General features: G+C 35.9%; 1 protein-coding gene across 3 annotated transcripts in view; it reads left to right on the top strand.

The window, feature by feature from the left end:
* Positions 1-348: 348 nt before the first annotated feature.
* RBM46 (RNA binding motif protein 46) overlaps positions 349-24,757 on the top strand; it is a 46,865-nt gene continuing 22,456 nt past the window's right edge. For 2 of the 3 annotated variants that reach the window (XM_017679153.3, XM_073232554.1), the window contains exons 1-4: positions 349-477; positions 15,430-15,591; positions 16,424-16,891; positions 17,404-18,183. In XM_017679153.3, the coding sequence (XP_017534642.1) occupies positions 15,441-15,591; positions 16,424-16,891; positions 17,404-18,183 (1,399 nt within the window). In that variant the 5' untranslated portion in view covers positions 349-477; positions 15,430-15,440. Of the gene's footprint in view, positions 478-15,429; positions 15,592-16,423; positions 16,892-17,403; positions 18,184-22,313; positions 22,431-24,757 lie in introns of those variants that run through there. The other variant, XM_073232555.1, reaches the window with a different exon arrangement.

The raw sequence follows: 24,757 nt of genomic DNA, 5'->3' as shown, positions 1-24,757 counted from the left end.
CAACACACCTAGACATTTAAAAAGACGACTACAAACGCATCTAGACTTTTCCTCTTTATAAGAGGAGTGCGGAAATTCAAATAATAGCCCTTGTTTTCAAACGCCCTAACAAAACACACATCTTTGGATAAACACTCCGGTGCCCGGAAAACTCCTCCTCCTCTCTCCCATTGGCTTAAGTGCCTGTCACTCCAAGCACTTTTACTCCTCTCCCAAGAGCCCCCTGCAGATTCAAGCCTTGGTCCCGCCCACCTCCACTTTGCTCCTCCCAGGGATCGGCCAATGAGTGTTCGAAGCACCACTCCACGTGGGGCTGCCTAAGCCACAGCGCGCGGAGCCCGCTGGGAACCTAGCTCAGGCACGAGGTCAGCGCGACCCTTCGCCCCGCTCCGACCGACTGGTACCAGAGACGGATGTGGCGGTTTGTGGTCGTTGGTCCCAGAGAGATTTAGGACCAACATTTGAAGACCCGTCGGGGTGAGGAGGGACGGGGGCAGCGGGGTCACTGCCAAACTACCGGTAACGGCTGGAAACCTGCCTTCCCGCCGCCGAAAGCCCTGCCCCGCTCGCTGTCCCGCCGGATGCGCAGTAGGGACCTGCGCCCCGCTGGAGGCGGTTTCTTCGGCGTTCGCGTTCAGCCCCCACCCCGTCGGGCAGCTGGAGGGCAGGGCTCATAGACGCAGCTTCCCAGCCCCAGGCGGGATCTTTTGAAAACAGTTCCCGACCTCGCCCCCTGCGCCCCGCGGCCCGGCCGTCCGGCCTCTAGCCCCGGGTCCCGTCGGGGCCCCTCAGCGCCTCCTTCCGCTCCGGGGCGCCCAGCCTTCTCCCAGCCGTATTTCCGCTCTGCCCGCCGCCTTCCGCCGCTTCCCTCCTGCTGCCCTCCATGTTTCTCTGCTAGCACGCGTGTCTCCGTCGAGCGCCGCAGGTCGAGGCCGGCTGCCCGCCCTCCCAGCGGCCCGGCCGATGTTGCTCCCGTCTGTCCTCTCTGGAGGCTTTGGGGCGACGTCCCGGCGTCCCGCCTGCTGGGTGAGATTTGGCGATCGTGTCGTTTTCACTGAGTTGTAAGTGGGGATGAGCCTCGAATTTTTCTCTTTTCTCTGCTTTTGACTCTCTGTTTCTTCCCTAAGTGCTTATTTGTGTGTTGGATTTTGAGCCATGGGAAGCTGCGGTGTCAGGGAAAGCTGACTGACCCCGGGCCACCCGCAACGCACGGCAGGCAGCTCTGGACGGTAATGCACGCAGTAGTACAATCTTTGTTTCCTAACACCAGATAATTTTAACTACCCATTTTAAAAATACTTTCTTTGAGGTGCTGGGGAAACCAGTGAGCTTGCAGTCAGGAGACCTGAGACTTGATCCTGCCGTTGATAATCAATTTCTGGGATCCTTATGAAGTCCCTTTATTTGGGCAACAGTTTGCTCCTATGTGAATTTAGTTAATGTTGAGGTTTATTTAAGCTTTCTCTTTACATTCTTGGTAGATAATTGATAGCCTTTGAATATATGATTATAATTTGGCCATTTATAGAGGGAGTATCAACTGGAGCTTTTTAAAGACTTCTCTTACAAATCTGCCCCACTTTGTGTTTGAGGATGGTGTTAGAACCAGAAAGCACGATATATTGTATCTATAAGTAGACTAGTATCAGCAATATATTCACGTGTTGGTAGAATTTTGCTTCTTTAAATAATGGGAAGGTATTTTCATTTCAATATCATGACAATTTATAGTTGAGTAGTTGGACAAAATTTCCATTTGGAGCCCTTTCAAGAATTAAAACTCCTTACGGGCTTTAATTTTAATGATAAGACTCCTTTCCAGGGTACACATTTAAAACACTATTTCAAATTAGTTTGTGTGCAGCTATGTGCCATTAAAGACATAATTAGTGCTGCAATCACTAAATACTAGTAGTGCCTTAGATTCTCCTTAAGTTTCTGCTTTCATTGTTAATTTTCCCTTAAGAAGGTGGAGTACCGGACTTAAAACACTTTTGCCAAAGACTATGATTTATATCAAATACTTGAATAGAAGCATGTGTATTACTGTTTATGAGTGAAGAATTATTAATAACAAGAATATGCCAGTTTATGGACTGAAATTAAGCCTCATATTTCTAATTAGTGGTGTCATTTTTGTCATTGTAAAACTTAGACATGTTGGTTTAAGGAGGGTTTGTGAATACAAGTAATTGGTGTAAAATCTGTCCAGATATGCATATTGATGGTGGATGTTGTTTCCCATTTTATTTTATAAGTGCTGGTTGGTAAAGCAAGAAAATGAGGGAAGAAAATATAATTTCTGTGTTCAAATTGTGACAGACTTCAGATGACATATTATAGAAGATCTTATGTAAGGAATAGTGTACTGTTTTGTAGTAGTGTCTACAAATTTTGGTTCTTTTGTGGATATCTTTAGCCTAAGTTCAAAGAGCATAGTACACTTGAGTTGAAAGTAGTATTTTAAAAATGTAGTATTATATTGTTTTTAAGTGTTTCTAAATTTAAATCTGCCCTCCACAGCTGTGGAGTTGTGCCATGAAAGACATTATTAATGCTGCAATTATTAAACATTAGCTAAAAGTTGTGAAACACCCAGCACTAAAACTTTTTATACATTATATATTTTACTTCCAGGAATAAAAGTGTGCACTCATTCTTCAATAAAAATAATTTAAAACAGAATTGAAATGATCCATCTATACCCTTGTATTGTAAAATAATGTTACACTTACATATCCACACACTTCTGATTAATTGTTCTCATTTCCCAACCGTGTTGGTGTAGTGCAGTCTGTCACTAAAATGAGTTACCACTAAGACTTCCATTGACTTGGCAACCATGGTCTCAGTGTACAATACTCAATAACAACTGAGCTTAACAAAACAGGAACTTAATGCCATGTAATTTGGAATGCCATTGAATATATGGTGATTATAACTTGAATATATAGCCTTTGAATATATGGTGATTATAATTTGGCCATTTATAGAGGGAATATCAACTGGAGCTTTTTTAAGACTTGGCTTCTCTTACAAATCTGCATATATGTTTATACATAAAGATCTAATGTGCTTTCTATAAAAGTATTTTGATAATTTAAAAATTAGTGTTCTCACTCTTACATTGTTTTTAAAAATCATAGAATTTATAAAATGGTTATTTTCACTTCATAAATTTTTACAGTAAATCAAGATGTGGTTTCAGTTTGAATAGTTTGAACACAACTGACACGAATTAGATAAATCATAATTTTCACATCTATTTTGCTAAACTTGTCTTAATATATTTTTGACTTTGAAAGGCAGTACAGATTTGACGATTTATATTTTGTTAATTTATTAAGATACTTAAAATTAAGATATAATTAGCGTTTCAAGCTAAAGGTTTGATTCAGAGTACTCAAAATATCTATCCTGCGATTGGCTATGCTGTCTTGGCCCTCTATAGTTTAGTGGGGGTTTTTTCTTTTACTTTTGAAACTGAGCTGAAACAGAATCTTTGAAAGTCCAAAGTTTAGGAAAAACAATTTATCTGTGAAAGCTAAAGTTTATATATAGTACATCTTTTAAGCTACCCTCTTCTCCCTTTTTTTTGCATAAATCATATATGTCATTCTTTTGCTCAGGACTTTTCTTCCCTTACTCAGATTCCTTGGGGCAGCAGGGTAAGGAAAAAAGTTTGTAGAACATTTGCACTGTGAATGCCCAGCTGAGAGTAGCAGAGGACTGACTCTGGAAGCATCAGCTGGTGTGTCGATTTCGTCAAAATATGTAGGACTGCTGTGCTTCCTTGGAATTTTGGTAATTCTCAGATTGATTCTGGCTATTTTGGAAGGGCTATCAAGATACTGTATGCCTGTTTTACATTTGGTTTATAATTCTCTGGTTGATATTCTTGACTTCTGGTTCTTTTAAAAAATTTTAAATAATGTTAAATATGGCGCTAAAGTTAGATATTTTTAAGCATTCTTATTACTTTTAGGTGCTTTAAGATATCACTTCCTTTCTAAAGAGAGGATGAGATTGATGACTCTGTGTAGTGTGTCCTCTGTAATTTTAAGCTTTTATAATATTTTGGTTGAGATTTCTGGAGTGCTAAGTCTAGCATATGTTTCTAGTCATTTTCTTGTAAAAAGATGCTTTAATGTAGGGCCTGTTATTTCAACATGAGACCTTAAGATGATATATTTAAAAAACACAAATTTAGAGACATGGATTGACCTTGAATATATGGGATGTGAGTTAACTGTGGAGTGGGTTGGGTTGCAGAAATCAGCCATTTAGAGCAAACTGAATTACAGGGTTTTTTTTTGAGTGCTTTTAATTAATTAAATTTTACATCTTGGAAAATGAAAGAAGTCATGCTTACCTAACACTTTTATAAGGAACAAATATTGTATGTAAGGTAGTATTACATAGAATCTTAATTTCTTTTTCTCATTCTTTTTCCAGCATGTTTTAAAAATAAAAATCTCAAACTTATTCTGTACATGGTATCAACACGATGTCTTTCATGTAGTGGGTCAGGATGATGTCCTGTGGGATTAAGGTTTCTCTGAACTGAATTATGGAAGAGAGCCAAAGTTTATAAATCTCTGAGGGTTGGAAGCTCAGGTCTTTTTAATTTCTAGTTTTGTGACCTTAAGCAGGTCTGTTTACCTTATCTGCTTTTAGTTTTTCCTATGTATAAAATCAGAGGTGATTTAAGTTCTACACTTGCAATTCTAATATTTTCTTTCTGCAGAATCATCAGTGATGGTGTAATGGCAAAACCTAGAGTAAATACAATCTTAAATGGAGAAAGGTAGTTACATCTTTTAAAATGCTTTTAATAAAAGAATGATAGTAGAAAAGCACCATTTTTTTGAAGACAAAAGCCTGAAAGTTAGTCTGATATTTAATGTTTATTTCATTAATGATTCTGATTGTTAGAGAGTAACTTATGTCTCTTATCAGAATCTTAATAATACATTGACTTATTTAATGAATTTGATGTCACATAAGTAAAATACGTTTCTGAAGTATAGTGTAAGGTACACGTCTGTTAATACAGACTTAAGACTTTTCCCTTGAGAAGGCTTCTTTTCTACTTTCTGATTCTGCTATTTAATAAATGTGTGAGGCCAGTAAATTAGAAGTATCTAAAAATGATGTAGATGAAGAGAAATGAGAAAATACTTGCCATCATGAAATGAACTTGGAAGGAGAAATTGAGGAAAAGCAGAACAGCATTTTACCTTCTCTGGAGACAGGCCTTTACAGTGTAGCTTTATTTGAAAAAAAAGGTTGTTCAGAATATCATCTATACTTGTTATTCCAATGCAAGTACATATTTAAAATAAATTATAAGGCCCCAATAGTATTAATGGGTAGATGTTCTATCTTATTACAGTGATGACAAAATGTTGACTAGTTAAGACAATGTAGGCAATTTAAGACAGTGTATTACTATTCACTGGTCAGACTAGGGCAGTTTTAAGATATTTTCTGGTTATATTTGGAAAGATAACTTCTAATTAACTTGTAAATATGAAAGGTATGTCTTGCATAAGGGGGACACATTTCATGGATGGGACACAGTGAAAGATCAGAGGGGAGAGTGGGAATAACTGGTGGGTTCAATCTGATAAAGTCCATTCAGTAAGACTCTAAAATCTGGTCACTTAATACAGGCTAGGGCAGATCTGGGTTCTTCTGTTGACAGTGTGCTTAAGTTGAGCTATCAGTATCTTGCAGCTGTATAAAACACTAATGTAATCTTTCTCTGTACTGTTGGACTTTGCAGTTTTGCCCACCATGCTTTTACAGGAAAAGCAGGATAGTGAGAGAACATGAAAGTTTATCATATAAGAAGAAGTTAATGAAGCATTTTCCAGATGGTTCTATAGAAAGTTAATAGAGATAGCAAGGAATATTAGGGTATCATGCTGAAATGTTTGGAAAGCACTGAGTTAACAAAGCTGAAAGGTTTGTCTTAACGGAAACTTTTCATGGCCTTAAATATACTGATGTTCATTGTGATGCTCTTAGGAGGGAGGTATAGAGATTTTCAGATGTATTTAGGCAAGGAACACATTTTTGAAGACTGTTAAGTCCTGGAATAATATTTTAAGGGACATCAGTTTTAGGAAATGTTGGGTGAAAAGAACTGGTAATACTTAGGTTGGAGAATCATTTTTTAAATGCAGTTATAGGAAAGAGCCATATTGAGTTTAACCAAAGGATGATGTCAGGATCTGTATGTGAATGTGACAGAGAAAGAGGTCATGATCCATTGTAAGGAAGAACTTGATTAGAGAGTTAAAGTTAAGTTGCTCTGGGGGATAGTGAGTTTCTTGTGAGAATTCAAGAATACAATGGATGACTGATTTGTGCCAATATTAAAAAGAGGATGCAAACATCAGGTGCAAACATATCTACCCTACCAATTTAGTAGCATTATGATTTTATCTCTTTTAGTCTCAGTTTATTTCTTTTTAAGATGGAAAATAATGCTACTTAACTCACAGGGTTATTATAAATACTAAATGAGATAATGTATATGAAGTGCCTGTCATCATGCAGGTTGAATTACAGAGTTTTTAAAGCTCCTAATAAATCTGAAATTATATAATTAGGGGTTTTCCAAAAAGTTTTGTTGGTGAATTTTTCTTAATTAACACAGTGTTTTGTTTGTTTAAAAATATGCTACAGTTTTTCAAAGAAGGCATTAATAATTGGTTATAATCTTGTTAAAAAAACTTGAAAAAATCTAGATTCAGGTACTGGTGTTACAATTTGTAAGTTTTATGATCTCAGACATATTACATCACTTTTTGAAGAGCTCAGATTTAGGAGCCCAATATGTAGGCAGACAGATCTCAGATTTGAATGTTTACCCTACCAATTTAGTAGCACTATGATTTTATCTCTTTTAGGCTCAGTTTATTTCTTTTTAAGATGGAAAATAATACTACTTAACTCACAGGGTTATTATAAATACTAAATGAGATAATGTGTGTGAAGTGCCTGTCATCATGCAGGACATATAACCTGCTCAATAAATGAATGCAGAAGTAAGCATAAAATGGAATTTCTCATATAAGGAAAGTAAAGGTAAAAGTTGTAGAGTGATTTGTCAAAGACCTTTGACTAAGAACTAGAACTCACGTCTTCTCTCATCCAAGTCCATTATTTTTAGTTAAATTAAAATGTCCCTCATGTCATTCACTGAACATTTATCATATGCCAGGGAGTGTACATGGTGGTAGAGATTTGGAAATAACAAAGCAGACCTTTTGTGATACCTGGCAGGGGCTGGGGAAGAGGAAGTGGAGGATGTTGACAGTCTAGCACTCTGCAACGGGTTCTGTGGTAGTAATACAAACAAAGGAATACTTAATTTAACATTGAGAAGGGAGGACCGGCAGGGGGTGTGGGGGATTGGGTGTGGCTCCTGGAGAATTTCTTGAGAATATTTTCTCAGAAATTGAGGAAGGACTGTGTGAACAACCTTTGCAAAGACTGGTTTATGAGAACATGGTGCATTTGAGAAATGGCAAGTAGGTAAGTATTGTTGTTGATATTAGGTAAGAAATGAAGTTGTAGAGGTAGGTTGGGCCAGGTTATGAAAGGATCTTTATGACTTTTTAGGGTTTGAATTTTATCTTTAAGAAACAGTGGGAATCTGTTTCTGTAAGGGCTTTTAAGTAACACATGCCCTTGGTATGCACAGAGAAGTGAGAAGAGCCCTTGATTCCTCATTCCTGTATTCACCAAGGAGAACTAGTATTAAAATTCATTGTGAATTTTTCCAAAATTTTTGTATGCCTATACAGGCATCTATGAATGTGTATGTGTGTGTGTGTGTGTGTGTGTGTGTGTGTGTGAGAGATACAAAGTTGGCATTACAGTAAATGTATTGTTCCCCATTTTACTTTTTTCTCATGCTATTTCTTGAATAGTGTGCCATATCAGCACACACAAATCTGTGATGTTCTTTAAAAACTGCATTATTCTGTTGTGTAGTTATACCATAATTTTTGAATCAGTGCCCTATTGGTAGACAACTGAATGTTTTCTGGATTTTTGCTTTTACATACAATGTTTCAGTGCATATGCTTTCTGTGCCACATTGCATACTATGTGGGTTAATTTCTTAGTAATTGAGTTACTAAGTTTATATGCATCTTAGATTTTGATAAATATTGGCAAATTTCCCCTTGAAAAGATAATTCCAATGTAATGCATACCTGCCAACAGTATGTGAAGTTAAGGACTTCTGAATTTTTTAGAAGGATTGTAGAAGGACCATCTTTTTTAGGGACATTTTTTTCCTCACATGATACTTGTGATGAGTTTTTTCAGCTTCTAGTTCATGCAACAGAACTGACAGCCCTATGTTGCATTGGTTTGTATAGTAATGACAGCTGTATTGTTTATGTCGTATTTAATTTGGGGCATTCTTTTTGTTGTAGGGATACTTTTTAACAAAGTTGTGATCTACAAGCATGAATGATGAACACCTTTTATGTGAACCACAAGCTTTCTGTGTCTCAGATAAACTGTTTGATGGTGGAAAATAGCTCGCTTGTTTCGTCAAGTTTGCATGGCTGCCCATGGCCTCCTAGGAAAGGGTTCTGGGCTTTGTGGTCCTCATTTGAGGCCTGGATTCTATTAGTTTCAGGAGGTTGAGATCACCCTGAGGAGGGGTCATATATGACAACCTCAAGTGCTTCTGGGAACAGCAGGAAATTGTTTCCTTTATTCATGGGGATAGATATCATAGGGCCTGCCAACACTGTTGAGGGGCATCTCTTCCTCAGATCTTACAAAGAGCCATGTGCCCTAATGTCCAAAATTCAGTAGCCTAAGGTCACTGGTCATAAGACCATAGATGTCATGGGAAACCAAAGCTGATAGAGGAGCAGTAGAATAATAGGGAGTAGAAGACACTGTAGCCAATTAGATAGAATGTGGGAAAAATGGGTGAAGGGTGTCGAAAGGTACGAACTTCCAGTTATGCAATAAAGAATTCCTGGGCTTGTCATGTCCAACATGGTGACTATAGTTAGTAATACTCTTCTAAATATTTGAAACTTGCTAAGAGGAGATCTTACAAGTTCTCATCAAAAAAATATTTTTAACTGTATGGTGATGGATGTTAACTAGAATTATTGTGTTGATCATTTTCTAGTATATACAAATATAAAAAAATGGGCAAGACATATTTCACTTGGAAATAGAAAACATTCAATAATTGTTAGAGAATTTAACTGAATTGAGAGGATTTGACTATTAAGTTTTTGAACTGGGATTTGGCATTAAGATACAGCTGGGACTGAGTTTTGGTTTTCCACCAGATTAATTTAGTCATGTGTCTATCTGCCATGAAAGTGGAAATGATATTTATGTAGTTTTGCGGTTTTATTACATAAATGGGGCTCTTTGGCTCCCAGGTTTTAAAAACTGAGACGTTTCACATATAAATCTGCAGATTTCTGGCTGCTCTTGAAAAATTGGAAAATTTGACATAACTGGGCAAACCTGATTTCCTTACGGTAACCGTTTGCTAGAATTGAGTAGCCAAACTGCCCCTTTCAGAGGGTTCATAGACTTTGTGGTAAGCACAGTCCATGGCACTTTTAGAGCCTTGTACCTGGCCCTTCTACACATTTAATATTTCCTTCTAGTGCCTTGTAGGCATTTGAATTGGTCATTTAGTGGATACTCAAACTTAACATGTCCAAAATATGAACTCAGATCTTATCCCTAAAATCTGTTTTATCTCAGTCTCCTCACCTCTCTGCTTCTCATTGCTCATGCCAAAACTTTATTGTTATCCCTGATTTTTCTGTTTATCTCACAATCTACATCCAGTCTGTCAGAAAATTCTATTGGATATATCTTCAAAGTCTGTTTCATATCAGAGCCTGCTTGTTTTCCTCTCCACCTTATAGCATTTCTGCTCCATACCACCATTATGCCACACCTGAGGTTTAGTTGTAGTCTTCTAATTGGTCTTCCTGCTTCCACCTTGGCACTTCGACTGACTTTTCAATACAATAGCCAGATGATACTCTAAAAAATGCAAAATCATATTATTCCTGTGCTCAAAATCTACAGTGACTCCTCACTTAACTCAGAATAGAAGTTAAGGCCCTTCATTACCTGCCTTAAAGGTCTATGAGATTTGGCAGCTTGTTACCTCACTGACATCGTCCCCTACTATTCTTATTCTTCCTCTGGTTTTACCATACTGGTCCCCTTGCTGTACCGTGTATGGGCCATGCACACATCTACCTTGGGCCTTTGTTCTGGTTTTTCTACTTTTGTAAAATGCTCTTCCCAAATAACTACATGGCTCGGTTCCTTAATTCTTTGCCCAAATGTTCCTTTTCAGTGAGGTCTGTACTAGTTATCCTATTTAAAATTGTAACATAATATTATTTGCTTATTAATTTTATTATCATTTGTTTTTCCTACTGGTGTAAAAGCTATGCAAGGGAGGAATTTTGGTCCTTTATTTAAGGATGTATCCTAGACATAGTGCCTGGTCACACAGTTGGTGCTTAATAAATATTTGTTAAACAAATGAGTGAATTTGAGTTTTCAGTCCCTGGCTGCAGTTTGTGTTTTCTTTAGCATTTATTAACCAATTTATTAGGCAATACCATTATTTTATTAGAAATTTGTATTATATATTGTTTTATTATATATTAGGTACATAGTAAATACATTTTTTGTAATGCTTATATGCAAACTACTGCTTTAAGCCCTTTAGGCTTAATCCTGACAACAACCTTGTGAGTTGGAACCATTATTTTCCACTTTTTACAGACATGTAAACTGAGACCAAACTTGGCCAAAGTCACAGTAAGGGGAAAATCAGGATTCACATTTAAATGATCATTCAGGTACCTGAGTTTGCTCTTTTAATTATGACACCATGCTGCTCTTTTTATTTTAAGGAAGTTAGCCTTTTGTTATGTGTATTGCAGTTCATTTTTCCCTGTTTGTAAATTTCTCTATTGGTCTTGTGTTTTTTTTTTGCCTTCCAAAATAGTTAATATAGTAGTAAAAACAACTTAGTAAGATTTTCCTTTAAGGTATTAAAATATTTTTTTAGAAGGACTTTCATGATTCTAGTATTAAAAATAAAGAAAATTACTCATTTTCCCCTTAGTTTTGATTTGCAGCAGAAGCTTAAGATAATCAGGTATGTATTTTATATCACCTTGACAGCATTGTGGAGATTTTGTTTGAAGGAGACAAGACTAAACCCTGGAAAACAGTTAGGAACCTGGTACTAATTCAAGGAAGAAATAATTGCCTGAGAACAGGCTGTGAGGATGGACAGGAAATAATTGATTTCAAGAGATATTCAGAAGGTAAAACATGCAGGTCTTGTGACTTTTACTAGCTGTGAGTCAAAGGACTCTGAGTTAACTTCCAGGTTTTTGGTTTGGGCAGTTTTGGAGGAGAGGAGGAAATATGTGTATTGTGGTGTCATTTATTGATTGGATGGATGCATTTATAGAGATGAGGTTAAAACAGGAAGGAACAGGTTTTGGGAGATAAAATGCCATTCAGGTTTGAATACAGAGAATTCAAGATGCCTGTAGAACACTTCATTCTCAATACATATTTATTAGTAAGTTTGATAAGTGAATCTTGGCTTAGTAAAAACTGGGCTGCTAAGTTTAAGGAAATGAGGTAGATGGCAGGTAGTAACTATATGGGCATGTGAGGTCCTTTCCTGCCATCTTTTCTTCAGAATGACTCCATTGGATGCAATATAATAGCTTGGAAGGAGCTTTAAAGACTCTAAAAAGATTGTGTGTGGTGTTGATATGTGTTTGTATCTTTGTTCATTATCACTCAGAAAAATTCAGATACTTTAAAACCAGGAAGGTTTTAAGAGGTCACTTAATTTTAGCTATAACAACTTATCATTTCTGAAGGTTTCATTTGTATAAAAGTCAGTTTGGGGGCTTCTTTGTTATTTTTCAGGGACCGTTAAAGTTGTGGCCAAAAGTTTGTCAAAATGATTTTCTTGACGGGAGGAGATAATTTGAGATCAAGCAGACCTGGGTTTGAATTCTGTCTGTGCTACTTACTAGCCTTGTGATCTTGGATAATTTCTCTTTCTTAGACTCAATTTTTTCATCTTTGGAAATAATAATAATTTTCTTTTAGCAAAGTCGGGTCTCCCTTCTAGTAGTTATAGAGATTAGACATAATGTATAGAAATTCCCTGGCATTTCTATTATCATAAATAATATGAATTATTTATAAATTACTATAAATAAACCAAACTTCTTATGATTGTTATTCTCAGCCTATCTCTATCTAGGGTCACAGTTTTGTTTTGAAGTCAATTATTGTAAAAGAAATTGAATATCTGGATCTAAGTTATAGTTATTTGTAGGTGTTTAATGACTTGAAAGGTTCCATTATATGCAAAAAAATTAGTGTTCGTGTTCAAGGCCAAAAAAAAAGTCTTAGAGGGTTTTTGTTTTCTTGGAACAGTTAACTGACATGACATTCAGAAAAACTGTGAGACGGTATTATTATCTATGTTTTACAGATGAGGAAGTTGAGGGGCTAAGTAACTTACTCAAAATTATATAGCAAATAAGCAAAATTATATAGCAAATAAGCATAAAGGAAGGATGTGAATCCAGCAGTCTGTGAATCCCTAGTGCCCGGACTGCAGCACCCTCGGTGACGTCCTCTCCACTCACGCCCACCCTCTGTCCAGTAGGGAGGTGCTGACTCTCTTCCCTTGGTAAATATCTATCACACCACACCCACTTCTCTACCTTTGAAAAAATGAAAGATGTTTATGAAAAAAAAAAGACAAAACATGCTGCCTGCATCAACAGTGCCAAATTGAAAACAGTTGTGGCAACTATGAAAAATTGAGATGCACTGCTCTTTAGTATCAAAATTAACCTTTATTTGGCCTTATGTAATTTCAGAAAGCCTTTTCAATATGTCACCTCATTTAATCCTTACAGCAAAAGTTGTGATAACTTTTAGTGGACTCCCATTTTACAAATGAAAAGACTAGGTGTGAAGAGACTGAGGAAGTTGTCCAAAGTTGTACAGCTAGGAAGTGGCAAAGCTAAGTCTGAAACTGAGGTGCTATAGCTGAAAATTCCATTCTTTTTGAAAAGCTGTGATACAGTGACTTGGTTTCCATTCGTAATTAGGAAAGTTCCTTTGAAAGTGAAAATAGCTTTCCCAGTGCATTTCTCATACTGTGGATTTTAATATTTATATTTGTTCATGGCAACACCATGGATGAGACATAAAATCAAAAAACAGAATTAATCACAGTATTGATCTTTAGGATCAGTGGTTTTTCTGATAACCTAAGGGTATGGTAATTAAGTCCATTAAAAAAAACGTTTTTATATATAGTGGTCAACATAGATCTCAGCTCCTCTTCTCTAGTTCCTGTCTACCCATTGATGTAAGTTTCTTAAGCCACTGCTGGCTGGAAATCACAGTAGTTCCTGTTTCTGCTTAGAGGACAAGTTGTTGTGATCCCTGTTCTCCCTGGTAGCTTCTAGTAGATAGTAACAGGCTGATTTGAAGCTCCATTTACTCATTCCACACCGCTGCTCAGTCTGCAGTAACTGGTGGAGTTCTGGAGGATTGCTGGCAGCATGAGCACTATTGGTGTTAGGCTACATTTATCTTACAAGTATAAGACAGAAAAATATATGATAAAATAACTTAAACCTTGGACTGTGTAGATCAGCAGTGATCATGTATTCATTTGTGGCAGTGTATTTTGTTACTCCTGCTTATTCTCTAACTCCATTTCACTTACTTTTGTTTTCCTACTCTTTGTTTTTTTGTTCCTTCCACTTTTTCACTTTCACCTCCCTTTTAAGCCTTCTAAAGGTACCATCTAAATGATCAGTGATGTTAAAAGAAATTTCCAGCTTCCACTGTAGGGAACCTTGCAGGCCGGACTGCAGTGATCACCAAATGTACCAACTACACTATCCTTGGTTTCTTGCAACTCAAAGAAAAGCTTCATAGGTTCCTGGTCCTTCATGTCATAAACACTGTTTTGTTTTGTTTTGTTTTTTTGTTATCATTAATCTACAATTACATGAAGAACATTATGTTTACTAGGCTCCCCCCTTCAACAAGTCCCCCCAACAAACCCCATTACAGTCACTGTCCATCAGCGTAGTAAGATGCTGTAGAATCACTGCTTGTCTTCTTTGTGTTGTACTGCCCTCCCCGTGGCCCCCCTGCCCCCGACACATTATACATGTAATCGTAAGGCCCCCTGTCTTTTTCCCTGCCCTTATCCCTCCCTTCCCACCCATCCTCAGTCCCTTTCCCTTTGGTAACTGTTAGTCCATTCGTGGGTTCTTTCATTCTGCTGCTGTTTTGTTTCTTCAGTTCTTTTCTTTGTTCTTATACTCCACAGATGAGTGAAATCATTTGGTACTTGTCTTCCTCCACCTGGCTTATTTCACCGAGCATAATACCCTCTAGCTCCATTCATGTTGTTGCAAATGGTATGGTAGGATTTGTTTTCTTCTTATGGCTGAATAATAGTCTATTGTGTATATGTACCACATCTTCTTTATCCATTCACCTACTGATGGACACTTGGGTTGCTTCCATTTCTTGGTTATTGTAAATAGTGCTGCGATAAACATAGGGGTGCATCTGTCTTTTTCAAACTGGGCTGCTGCATTCTTAGGGTATATTCCTGGAAGTGGAATTCCTGGGTCAAATGGTATTTCTATTTTGAGCTTTTTGAGGAACCTCCATACTGCTTTCCACAATGGTTGAACTAATTTACATTCCCACCAGCAGTGTAGGAGGGTTCCCCTTTCTCCACAACCTCGCCAACATTTGTTGTTGTTTGTCTTTTGGATGGTGGTGATCATTACTGCTGAGAGGTGATATCTCATTGTGGTTTTAATTTGCATTTCTCTGATGACTAGTGATGTGGAGCATCTTTTCATGTGTCTGTTGGCCATCTGAATTTCTTCTTTGGAGAACTGTCTGTTCAACTCCTCTGCCCATTTTTTAATTGAATTATTTGCTTTTTGTTTCTTGAGGTGCATGAGCTCTTTATATATTTTGGATGTCAAACCTTTATCAGATCTGTCATTTATGAATATATTCTCCCATACTGTAGGGTACCTTTTTGTTCTGTTGATGGTGTCCTTGGCTGTACAGAAGCTTTTCAGCTTGATATAATCCCACTTGTTCATTTTTGCTTTTGTTTCCCCTGCCCTGGGAGATATGTTCATGAAGAAGTCACTAATGTTTATGTCCAAGAGATTTTTGCTTATGTTTTTTCCTAAGAGTTTTATGGTTTCATGACTTACATTCAGGTCTTTGATCCATTTCGAATATACTTTTGTGTATGGGTTTAGACACTGTCTTTAAACTTTGTTTTAGGAACCGCAGCCATGAATGAAGAAAATACAGATGGAACAAGTGGGTGCAGTAAAGTCCGGACTGGTACTCAGAATGAAGCAGCATTACTTGCCTTGATGGAAAAGACTGGTTACAACATGGTTCAAGAAAATGGGCAAAGGAAATTTGGTGGTCCTCCTCCAGGTGTGGATTTGTTTATGTTAAAACAAAATTGAATCTTTAATGTAGTCATTTACATCAGGTGTATGTATCCCCAAATATCCTAAATAACAACTCTTTTCTTGTAACTGCTTAAGGACTCTAGCAATCATTTTCACTGTTGTGAGGTAAAGAAAGTATATTATTTATGTTATACAGGTCTTTACGGTTACATTTTTTGACTCTTGGTTTAAGAAGCTGTTGAGAAAGAAGCTGGGCTGGGTTTAGAAAGAAGTCAGGAAAAGGTTACTCTAGTGATTAAAAGGGGAGGTCATCTGGGGAGGAATTTGAAAGAGCAGTGAGTAGAGGACTGGTGTTTATATTAGATGCAGGCCAGATGCAAACAAGTAAATAGGTACAATAGCCAGTGAAATTTCTTTGCTCAGAACCCTCCAATTAATGTTGTGTCCCCCCCCCCACCCCGGTACATCCTAGCTACACAGACCCCTGTGCTGCTCTACATTGTTCTAACATAAAGCATTTGGATTTTTCCTTTTCCTGATATATCCTCAAAGCTTGATCGTTCATTTCATTCAGATTCTGCTTAAAGCTCATGTGCTCAGAGAAGATTTACCTGACTACCAAAAATATCAGCCCCTCTGTAGTTTTGTTTTTTTTCAAAGCACTTACTGTCATCTTCTTTGCCAAGGGTATGACTGTTTTGAGGGAAGGGGCTTCTGTTTTGTTCATGTTGTATCCTGAATGCCTAGAATAGTACATGGCACATAGAAGGCTTACAGTAAATCTGTGGAATGAGTAAATGACTGAGTGGTGAATATAAATGTCTTGTTAGACTTTGTCTGTTTTCCTCTTCCAGGTTGGGAAGGTCCTCCTCCACCTAGAGGCTGTGAAGTTTTTGTAGGAAAAATACCTCGTGATATGTATGAAGATGAGCTAGTTCCTGTATTTGAAAGAGCTGGGAAAATATATGAGTTTCGACTAATGATGGAGTTTAGTGGGGAAAATCGAGGCTATGCATTTGTGATGTACACTACAAAAGAAGAAGCCCAGTCAGCCATCAGAATTCTTAATAATTATGAGATTCGACCAGGAAAGTTTATTGGTGTGTGTGTAAGCTTGGATAATTGCAGATTATTTATTGGAGCTATTCCCAAGGAAAAGAAGAAGGAAGAAATTTTGGATGAAATGAAGAAAGTTACAGAAGGAGTTATAGATGTCATTGTTTATCCAAGTGCAATCGATAAGACCAAAAATCGTGGTTTTGCATTTGTTGAATATGAATCTCACAGAGCTGCAGCTATGGCTAGGAGAAAACTAATTCCAGGTAAACTTATCTTTTTATTTTTTTCCAAATTAACCTTATTATAAATATGGAAAAATTATAGTATCTCATAGATCATATGAAAATATATAATGCCCTTCAAGAGGAATAAGGATTGAGTAAGGAAGTAAAATAAATGAAATGATTCTAAAAGACAAAGTGTTGTTCCTCTAAAAGGAGTCATTATTTATAATTTACTAATTTAATGAATGTATATACTTTTATTGAGCTGTTAATGGTTGTTGAATAAAAATCCAGATGACAATACCTGATTCTTCTAATAAACGTCTGTCTTTGAAGTGTACTTTGTTCTATTCATTTTTAAAATGAGTTCCACCGTAAGTTCTGGCTAGGCTTGCGTAAGTAAAAATTTTCATATGCTTAGGAAACTAATGCTTAATTAAATATATTTATTTGTACCTGAGTTTCTCTTTCTTTGGAGAAACAGTTTTACTTAATAATTTTTGACTTTTATTTGTTTATATGTATTTAGGTGAATTTATTCTTTTTTACAGGAACCTTCCAATTATGGGGCCATACCATTCAGGTAGATTGGGCTGACCCAGAGAAAGAGGTTGATGAGGAAACCATGCAGAGAGTTAAAGTTCTCTATGTAAGAAATTTAATGATCTCAACTACAGAGGAAACAATTAAAGCAGAATTCAATAAATTCAAACTTGGTGCAGTTGAACGAGTAAAGAAACTTAGAGATTATGCTTTTGTTCACTTCTTCAACCGAGAAGATGCAATGACTGCTATGTCTGTTATGAATGGAAAATGCATTGATGGAGCATTTATTGAGGTAACACTAGCAAAACCAGTATCTAAAGAAACCACTTGGAGACATGCTAATGGTCAGATTTGCCCCAGTTCTGAAAACCTGATTGTGTTTGCTAACAAGGAAGAAAGCCACCCAAAAACTCTAGGCAAGTCACCCACTCTTTCAGTTCGTCTCAATGGTCAACATAGCCCAAGCCCCCCTGAAATGGAAAGATGCACTTACCCATTTTTTCCTGGAACAAAGCTTACCCCAATTAGTATGTATTCTTTAAAATACAATCATTTCAATTCTGCAGTAATGCATTTGGATTACTACTGCAACAAAAATAATTGGGCACCGCCAGAATATTACTTATATTCAACAACAGGTCAAGATGGGAAAGTATTCTTGGTATATAAAATTGTTATTCCTGCTATTGCAAATGGATCTCAAAGTTATTTCATGCCAGACAAACTCTGTACTACATTAGAAGATGCAAAGGAACTGGCAGCCCAGTTTACATTACTCCATTTGGGTAAGTTTAAAAATACTTCAGATAACATTGTAGAATGTGAAGTTGGGAAATATTATTATAGCTTATTTCTAAGTTCATTTATTTTGAACTCAACAAGAGTGTTAATTTAACATAAATTTTAACTCAATTTTTTAAATTCATGGTAGATTTTGCTGAGAATTTTCTCCTGTATAATGTTCCTATATTTAGCTTTTTAAATCTTAGCAGGGGAAAATTGGTTTTGCTTTACTTTAGGGTTCATGATCCTGTGTCATTAATTTATTGTTTTTGTAATGACTAATCCTCATTTGAAATAATTTCTATATAAGCTGCCAGATTTATTCCTTAAACCAAAATTTATAAGAGTGTCTCTGAATCTTTGGTAATCTTTTCTGCAGGCAGGAGTAGGGAGCTGGTAAAATCAGAGGCATTCAGGTGGGTCATGTGTAGACAGCCTTATGCTCACTGATCTGGAAATTAGTCATTATTACTCATGAAAGACAAAAAGCATCATTAAGAGATGTTTATGACCATTCTCTTAATTTCATACTTAAAAAAAAAAAGTAAGTTTCTCCAGAGGGCTTGAAGGATAATTAAGAAAGGCTTTGGGCCATATGCTAATTAAATACTCAGCTTTGGGAAAGAAGATAATGTTATATCACTCTGGTATTTTCCTACTTCCTGTTTTTACTACTAACTTCCTCCTACCACTTTGTCTCATTTTTAATGCATCTATAGATTTCAGTTGGTGATTACTTTGTGCTCAGAATAATATTTAATAGAATAATAGTGGTTCCTTGAAAATCAACAGTAAAAAGGAGAGGTCTCCTCTGAGGGATAGTAGTTGCTTCTTGATATAATTGTCAAACTCTTGGCTTAAAATTGAATTGTTATATGGTTGCAGTATCATACTCCTGAGGCTTATATCTACTTAAAATTGATATTCTCAAATTTCTTAAGTGAGGGCAGTCAAAAATGAAAACCATTGTCAGAGGGAGAGTAATTTCTGCGCATTGTATGAATTTATCCATCATAGCATTCCCATGGTATGAATATTTTTACGAGATTCTGATTTGGAGATCTCTTCAGAACTTTAGGGCTGAAGAAGGAAGTGTTCCTTTCAAAGAAACTTTCCCATAGTGTCCTCAATTATTAATTTGGAAGTACTTGGGAATTTTGTTTGCAGTTATCTAAGGTAATAAATTCTTAGGTATGACTTCCATTAATGTACAAAATAGAAGGCTTGTATTTTCTTAAATAAAGACAATCTAAGTTAAAGATAAAATTAAGTGGATGGCAAGTATCAAATTAGGATTCTTAGAAATGGATCAAATTATTCTTTTGGAGAGGAATATATGTAATTAGTTGTATTAGAGCAAGATTTTCCCAGGGTACGTACGTCTGATCTCACATGGTAATGCTAAAACATTTTATTTTTATCCCCACTCATTTCCCTTACAAATTTAACTTATTGAATTCTCAAGATTTTCAAAACATAGTCTTCTTCATTTATTTTATGTCAGACTTTCCATTTAGGCATGATTTGCCCATCTTGTTATCCCATAAAGAAGATCAGATGTTAATGGAACCAGAGGTTTTTCATCAGCTTTTAATTCCATTAGATGCTTGTTACTTGAGTCCCAGGGCCATAGTTGAGTCAAAGTGACCTATAGGTCCCAAAGAAAACCCCTGTTCAGGTACAGTATTCCCAACTTGATTATGTTAATTAGGAATAATGAGCTTCAATTGAAATCCTTAGAGAGCACAGGCAGTTTCTTTAGTCATTTATTTCAGATATTAACCTTATTCAATGTCCCTTATAATGAAAAATTGAACACTTTGTGTTTATATATAGTCTCAGTTTCTAATCACCATCAAGGAGAAAAGCTAAGATCCAAATATAAGCCAAAAAATTCAGTTAAACTCTAGGGCTTGTTTGGATGTAGTACATAAGGCCTGAGTCCTTGTCAACAGACAGTAACACAAAAATCCTTATTGTGATTTATTAGAAATATGAGTGAGGTTGAGTTACAGGCAACCGACAGAATGAAAGAATTCAGGGAAGTGAAAGAATAAGAGTTCAGAAGTCTAGAAATCCTTGATCATGAAACAAATAGCGGACCTTCAGAGGTCATTAAAGTAGGGGCAGGAGGTGTAGACAGTTAGGAGGCTACAAGTCACCACACAGCAGGTCAAGCATTGATTGAGTACCGTTGTGGCACTGTTCTGGCCTACTTTCTCCTCGCAGCTCCTCCAGCCTGTGGGCTTTATTAGAGTTGATGTCTTTTTAAGTGCAGTTTTTCAGATAAAGGTTGCAGTGTTTCATCGCATGGTTCAAGAATGAGATCAGTTGGTGGTAGTCGTGTGTTCTTAGAGGACAAGGAATGATGTATTGTTGATACCTGCTTAATATTTACTTGTTTTGTGCATTGGATTTTTCTGAGATCTTGAGAGGTAGTTATTAGTTCCTGCGATCCCTCAAATGGAATTCATTATGTATTAAATCATCTTTTGGATTTATTTTCTTAAAATATTTGAGTCTGATTTCTTAGATTGTGAATTTAACTACTACTTTAAGATGTTTTGTTTGGGTATAGTAATTCTTTTTTTAAATTGCTTTGATACTCTTCTATTAACCATTTCATTTAATGTTATTTTGAGCATTATTATCTGGTCTTATTTTGATGATGCTTTATTTTTTAATTAAAGTATCATTGATATGCAATCTTATGAAGGTTTCACATGAACAACACTGTGGTTTCAACACTCACTTATATTATCAAGTCCTCATCCCCGCATTGCAGTCACTGTCCATCAGCATAGCAAGGTGCTGCAGAGTCATTACTTGTTGTTTCCGTGCTGTATCACCTTCCCTGTGACCTACCTATATAGTGATTGCGAATTATAGTCCTTTAATCCCCTTCTTCCTCCCTCTGCACCCACCCTCCCCAACCCTTGCCTTTGGGAACCACTAGTCCCTTCTTGGAGTCTGTGAGCCTGTTCCTATTTTGTTCTTTCAGTTTTGCTTTGTTTTTATACTCCACAAATGAGGAAAATCATGTTGTAGTTGTCTTTCTTTGGGTGATGTTTACTATCATATGTAATATAAAGTCATTTACCTTCTTATTTTAGAGTTCTCAGAATGTACTTTAATATCCACATGGCTTTAGCATTACCATGCCTGTTTTTCAAGTCTGAAAAATAAAAGGGAAAACAGTCTGACCTTAGTTAAATGACTATCAATTGATGTTATGAAGAATACAGAAGTTTCTTAAAGGGATAACAGGCACCTAAATGAGTACTAGAAATCAGTTTACTTCTGGTGACCATTTAGTGCTCTTATTAGAATTCCAAAAGTTCTTGGTGTATAGTATCTTAAAATCAACCTTAAAAATATTTTGAGTTTCTTGGTCTCATTTAAAGTGAGCTCTGTTTTAAGCAAAATACTCTTACAGAAGAAAATTTGAAAGCTGGTGTTAATGCCACAATTGAACCCTCATTTTTTTTTATTTCAAATTTAGAGACCATCTTCACTTCATAATGTCAGAGAATAACCTCCTTAACCTTACTGGAAACTGATCACCCAGCCAGCAGGAAAACAAATTATGTTACCTGGTTATATTTATGGACTTATAATAAGTGTAATACTTGATGGGTGCAAAGGGTAGAATGCAAGACTTGGGAACTAGGAGATAGGTTCTATACTAAATACTGACATCTTTGATCGTTCAGTATCTCATCTTTTTAAATAATCCTCTTCTATTTCATAACTTTGTATCTGTTTAATAATGGATCAGACTATTAGTATGAATAATCCTGCTTTGCCTAAAACTTTGCCTCTGTTTTGAATCTGGGCTTTTCAATATTGCTACTGCTTTCCCCTGAGGCATTCTTCGCCATCTAGGTGTGGAATAAGCAAAATCAAGGAGATTAAGGGAAGTCCCAGAGAGTTATAATTTTGAAGAATAAAGTCATGGAGAATAAACTTACTGGAACGAGGGAGGTAGGCTCAGTGTGTATTGACAGTTCACCTTGCTAAATAATTTATTAACAAATTATTGTAGGCAAGGCATTTCTTGTTTCTATGTTTGTGTGATACTAATGTAAGTGGTAATTTTTTACTTACGTGACTGACTAAAGCTTTACAACAGGGGTGAAGAACTTCTGTCCCAAACCAGTGATGTAATTTCATCTGATTTGTCTACTGTTGCTTTAGCCATAATTGATGAAATTTAAAGAACAAATCTTTTTTGAGTGCCTCTTATATGGTAAGTGTACTTTCCTACGCAATTGAGAACTAAAGATAAATAAAACGTTTTTGCTTTTAAGGAGCCTCAGTGTACTGAAGAAGGCAGAGACACAAACTTTATGCATAGGTTATTTTGGGAGCACAAAGGAAGAGTATACCTCCCACCTGCTCTGAGATGTGAATCAGTCGAGAGGATAGTTTATGTGCAGAGGGGGCACATGAGGAAAGGCGTATTACAAGAATAGCATGGTGGTGAATGAATGGCAAATTTTTCTGTATAGTGTTTACCTTGGTGATTTTGGTTAGACTAAGAATTAGAAATTGAAAAGATGTGGACTTTAGTTAATTGAAATTTCATCAGTACTGCTTGTTAAAATGTGGCAAGTATTTTTTTTTAGTACAACCATGTTGACTTGCTTTTCCTCTGAGCCATTTTTTTCTAGCTGAATCCATCCTGATTTGTGTGGACCATTTTGTGTAAATATTCATCTTTTTAAAATGTCTTTTTTTCAGTATTCATTTTGTGGCTGACTTGCATATTGCTCCTTGTATGTGACTTTGTAATTACATCCTTAGAATCTTTAATATTTTCTGGTCATTGAGTGGTAAAATACTTAGTATATATTCTAAGCATGATAACCATTAGATTTGCTATCACTTAAATTAGGTTTTGATTTCTGTTATCACTTGCAACTTGGTTGAAAGTTGTGAAATAGAAGACACAGCAGGATGAAGGTATACTACCTGAAAAATAATTGGTGCTTTTATTCTTATGAGCTATAATTATTTCCAGATTGAAGGGCAGAAATGTAAAAATAACATTTCAATTTAAAAAGTTTGCAATAAATTGGTTTAAAACAGAGAAAGCTTCAGTTTTAAAAAAAATTTAAGATAGTTAAGCTTAACATATTATAATGGTTATATTATAATGACACTTCTGTTATAAATAATTAGGAGAAAATAATACTTTCAGAAGGTTATTCTTTCCAGTTTTAATTACAGATCTTTGATGATACTATTTCAAATGAAATTTTAAAGAATAAAAATAACTAGGTGAATTTGCTTTAAGATTCACCTAGTTAAGAAGTACAATCAGCATCAACGTTGTATATATTAATTATATTAATTTGTATCATATGACCAAGTGGTGAGACAAAAATTCCATCAACTCAACTATGTGTCTTTACCTCTGAGAGGGCCCAGTGCTCATAAAAATGTATTTCTGTTCCTCTTGAAACTTACTTTTTCTGAAAGACCATCATCTGATATTACTCATAATTCTTACCTTACTAATACTTGTAATGTACAAGGACCATAATTTTTGTGGAGTTATAACTGTGAGCAAAGCAGCTTAAAATGATACGAGTATCTGAGTGAAAGTACAAGAATCTAAACCACCAACAAACTGACCTCGGAGGCCAAATGAGTCAGTCCATTTACTCTGTGGGCCTCAGTGTTTTCACCTCCAGAATACCAGGGTTTCACTTCGTGACCCCTTGAGATTCTTTTATCCCTGAAACTTAGAGGTTTTAAAAAAATAGTCAAAAAACCTTATGAAGACCAAAAATAATACTTGAAGTTTTTTTATGTCTAAGATACATATTTGAGCTCAAATAGCTCAAAACCAAGAGCTGCTTTTACAAGAATTAGCTATCAGTTTAATGTCCCTTCCTTTATACATTTCAAAACATATCTACTTCACAGCAGAAAAACTGTATTAAAAAAAGGAAGAATTTGGTCAGCCACCAGTTTTGTTTGCATGATGACAAGTAATTGCTTTTTTGGTTGTTTCCTTCCCTGAATGTGTCAATTTAAAATCAAAAACAAGATTTTATAAAAAGCTTAATTAGTTGAAAACTTGGAAATTAGTTTCTTTTTGCGGAGAAAGTCTAGGAAAATGATGATGTATATTAAAATACATGCAACTGGTTGTTTCATAGTTATTAATAAATGGCTAATATGTGATTTCATTTACTTTATACATTTATTTAATCATGTTTTATCCTTTATCCTATAATTTTGTAGTATCTTTGGTTAATACATTAGCGAAATACTTGTTTTAATACACATTTTAACACTAGCTATTGCTTTATTAAATTAAGTTTAACATCTTATTTTGTCATTTAATATTTTTTAAAAAATGGCTTATAAATTTCCCCATCTTGTATCAAATGCCATAGTGCATCAAAATTTAAGCATATATGTGCCATTCTTAGATGTCAGCAGCAAATCATAAGTTTGCCACATGGTATTACCTAAGTATATTTTTTTCATGTTGCTTCAGAAAAATTTCAATGATATATTGATTTTTTCTCTCTTCTATGTCTGTCTTTTGCTGGGTAGGGT

The sequence above is a fragment of the Manis javanica genome, chromosome 3 (assembly GCF_040802235.1).
Source record: "Manis javanica isolate MJ-LG chromosome 3, MJ_LKY, whole genome shotgun sequence".
NCBI classification, from domain to species: domain Eukaryota; kingdom Metazoa; phylum Chordata; class Mammalia; order Pholidota; family Manidae; genus Manis; species Manis javanica.
Note: the sequence above shows the minus strand (reverse complement) of the source record. Positions and strands in the feature narration are given on the sequence as shown.